Source organism: Rhagoletis pomonella, unplaced genomic scaffold, assembly GCF_013731165.1.
Source record: "Rhagoletis pomonella isolate Grant_MI unplaced genomic scaffold, Rhpom_1.0 Rhpom_scaffold_09414, whole genome shotgun sequence".
Taxonomy (NCBI): domain Eukaryota; kingdom Metazoa; phylum Arthropoda; class Insecta; order Diptera; family Tephritidae; genus Rhagoletis; species Rhagoletis pomonella.
Genome location: NW_023467940.1, coordinates 1,106 through 4,716, shown reverse-complemented (window position 1 = coordinate 4,716; position 3,611 = coordinate 1,106). Strand labels below are relative to the sequence as shown.

At 38.9% G+C, this 3,611-nt stretch overlaps 1 protein-coding gene across 1 annotated transcript; it reads right to left on the bottom strand.

Moving 5' to 3' along the window:
* Positions 1-1,044: 1,044 nt before the first annotated feature.
* Positions 1,045-2,032, bottom strand: LOC118756249. Its single transcript, XM_036491022.1, has 2 exons — positions 1,264-2,032; positions 1,045-1,208 (listed from the first exon to the last, which is right to left on the bottom strand). The coding sequence occupies exons 1-2, from the start codon at positions 1,991-1,993 to the stop codon at positions 1,120-1,122; spliced, it is 819 nt and encodes a 272-aa protein (XP_036346915.1). The 5' UTR covers positions 1,994-2,032; the 3' UTR covers positions 1,045-1,119.
* Positions 2,033-3,611: the final 1,579 nt, after the last annotated feature.

The following is a 3,611-nucleotide window of genomic DNA, read 5'->3' as shown; positions in this document are numbered from 1 at the left end:
AACACGTAAAATTAACAAGTAAGAAAGTCTAAGTTCGGGCGGAGCCGAACATTAAATACCCGGCGCAAGTATTAAATATATGTTTTTCACCTTTCCGAAAGCTACCGCTACATGGTAAGCCGGGGTGTATCAGTTTTGAGTACATTGGCGTCCTTAAATTTCGAAATATCGCAGTTTCAAGCATTTCTGAAATTTACCGTTATATGAAAAGCGGCCGCAAGTTTAGTCCGATTTCAATACTTTTCGGCGTTTTGGTTCTATGGGGCAAGTACAATAACCACACCAAGTTTGGTACAAATTGGTAGAACGGTTACAGAGATACATATATATGATCATAAGTGGGCGGTGCCACGCCCATTTTCCAAAATTATATCATAAACGTATTTCGATAAGGAATTGTTGCAAGCCTCAATTTTGAATAAATTATCTTTAATATTTACTGATTTATCGAAGATTTCGTATTTCTCTAAATTACTGTTATATGGGATGTGGGCGTGGTTACTGTCCGATTTTAAAATTTTTCGGCCATTTTGTATGTCGTATCAAGGCCAACAACTGTGCCAAGTTTGAAAGAAATTGGTGCAGCGGTTACCAAGATAAACACATGTAACGATAAGTGGGCGTGGCTACGCCCATTTTCCAAAAATTTATAATATTCTTATTTTTTGTCTAAAACTTATTGTAAATATCAATTTTGAGTGAATAATCTTCAGTAATTACTAAAATATCGCAGTTTTCGTATTTCTGAAAATTACCGTTATAGGGGAGGTAGGCGTGTTTATTGTCCGATTTTGGCCAATACCATCCGTCCTACGCTAGAAATCAGTACACGTACCAAGTTTCGTTAAGATATCTCAATTTTTACTCGAGTTATCGTGTGCACAGACGGACGGGCGGACAGACAGTCACCGCTTAATCGATTTCTCTTTTCATTCTGATCATTTATGTATACATTTGTCTATATCTATCTCGATTCGTTTTGCCTGTTACAAACAACCGTTATGTGAACAAAGTTATAATACAATAATGCACAAGTGCGCTCGGGTATAAAAATTATTACAGGTAATTATTAGGTTATTACATAGATACATAGGTTATAAAAATCGATGAACGCAAACCTTATTTTCGTTTGTTTGCGCCCTTTACTTTCTTGCCTGGTGGTTCGCCCACTTGTTCAGAGTCTGTATCGGATGAGGATCTGTCTTCATCTGGAAAAAATCGATTGTTTTTAATCAGTCAGTTAACTTCATTTTTGTGACTTACCATCGGAGGAAACTCCCATTGTATATTCTTCTTCTTCATCTTCATTGTCGGGATCGTACGTCTTTTGCGACCACCAACAAATTTCAGCCACCAGCGAATCGAGCCTTTTGCCTTTATATCGCGTTTCCATTGGCATTGCCACTTGATGGAAGCGCTCGCCATATTCATCCGACTCTGAGGCTAGCTGCTTGCTGAAGTATTCGAGATGGTGATGCAAGAAGTGAATTTTGAGGGACATATTCACTCCAATTTTCTGGAAGTAGTGCAACATCTTGGTCACAAGAGCGGGGTAATTGTGTGCTCGCGTACTTCCCAAAAAATATCGTATGACTTTCTTCACTGCCCTCCACGCAAAGTAATCATTACCGTCTAAAGCACCTTTAAGTTCCTTTGATTTCATGAGCTTTCGTATATCCGGTCCATTCAGAACACCTTCCTTCAATTTTGCTTCGCTGATTGGTGGGAAAATATTTTTCAAACAATCAAGAATTTTCGGTTGCTTCACAATGGCCTTGATGAAATTTTTTACGAGTCCCAGTTTGATATGGAGAGGGGGCATGAGGACGTTCTCCATTGGCACCAGTGGATCATTTACGCAGTTGTGTCCTTCCTCCGTGGGATCTCGAGCAAGCCAGTCATGCGTTTCGTATTGGTTTCCTTTAACTCTGGTATCCCAAAGACACAAGAAACACATGTTTTTCGTATAGCCTCCTTGGAGACCTCTTAGCATCGCCACGACTTCAGATCACAACTGATCCGCCACATGTGATCAGTGTAGCAAACTTTATCCAAAATTATTTTCATGGAATCGTATGTTTCGCTCATGTCTGTGCTGTAGCCAATGGGAATGCTTGGTTTTTTATTATATTTATGTTGCAAAACGACTTTCAGGCTTGATTTCGAGGAATCGATGAACATTGGCCAATCAGCTGCGACATAATTAACGGTCATCGAGTGCATCAGTCCCTTTATATCGTGGCAGTAAACAAATGTGTTCCCTTCGTTGAGTGTGTAGTACCGTTGGAATAGCAATTGTCGTCTTCGATATCCGGTGACTTTGACATTAGGCTCCAAATTGTTGCCTTCTTTCAAAAGCTGGGCAAGTTTTTCTGCTTCACGTTGAGAAAGGTTTAATTCTGCAACAATCTTGTCCATTCTTGCTTGTGATATTGGAATTATTTTGTTCCATGGGCCGGCTTCTGGTGTTGGTTTATAGGTTTCAATAGAAAAAGAAGTTTCTCTGTCAGGACTTGGAAGCGGTGGAATTGGTATTTCATCCGAATGCGGTAGAGGTATTTGTGCACTTTTAACAGATATGTAAACTCTTCGTTTAAGGCCTTTACGATTTACTCCACATATTTTGTTTGCGCAAGCGTAACAGTTGTCGGAATTGTGCTCTCCTGGATCAGTCCAAATCATTGGTACACCAAAACGAAGTGAACTGCGTTTCCCATGGATCCACATGTTAAGACCATTGTAGCACGTTTTACAAATTTTGTCTGGGACCCACGAAACGCCGCGAATTATTTCGGAATCAAAATAAAGTTTAAAAGCGCGCTCCACTTGCTCAGTGAGTAATGCAGTATTTGTTGAAAAAGCTCTTTTGCCACAAACGTAACAAAATAAATTGATATTTTCTGGACAATTTGCCCTCATTTCGGTTTTATACTTTTATTACTTTTTCGTCACTTTAAAAAAATCGTACTTTACGCGTTCGGAGCATTGTGTACAAATACAAGTGAGATATCTTAGCTATAGACGTCATCCTGGGCCACAGCTGCGATCATCTGTTTTTTAGAGTTGCTTATTTTGGTCTTAACTGCTCTTTTTTGACCTGAGTTGCATTAAATAGTCTCTTAAAACCTGGTAGTATTTGTTGTTCAAATGGTAACATATATGCCCAAAAACTTGAAAAATATTAAATGATTGCTTTTTAAAAATGCTATTTACAAAATTTCGTTTTGATTGCGACATTAGAAATATTCAGATTATAAAAGTTTTTCACATATGTTTTAAGATTTTAAATCTTTTAAAAAGTACGGTAGAATGCAACAATGTGCTTGAATTTGTTTACATCTTCGTCAGCTTATTCGTTTGCAGACTAGAAGAATGCGAACAGCCATCAAAATACTGATTCAAAATACCCACCTTTCACTGGACACACAAATGGGTGCGCGCAGCAATATTCAGCCCTAATGGTAAGTTAATTTCATCGTGCGGTGATGACAAGTTAAGAATTTGCGATACATTTTCAAGCGAATGTGTGCGAACGTTCACCGTGGGAAGAGGTATGGGACGACAGCTGGCATGGCATCCAGACGGTAATCTGGTGGCTTTAGCAATAAGTT

Bases quoted from the DNA above. Each gene is read 5' to 3' on its own strand.
- LOC118756249 (XM_036491022.1), bottom strand. From the start codon at position 1,993: ATGCTAAGAGGTCTCCAAGGAGGCTATACGAAAAACATGTGTTTCTTG. The intron at 1,209-1,263 runs GTAAGTCACAAA...GATTTTTTCCAG, and splicing joins AATGGGAGTTTCCTCCGATG to ATGAAGACAGATCCTCATCC.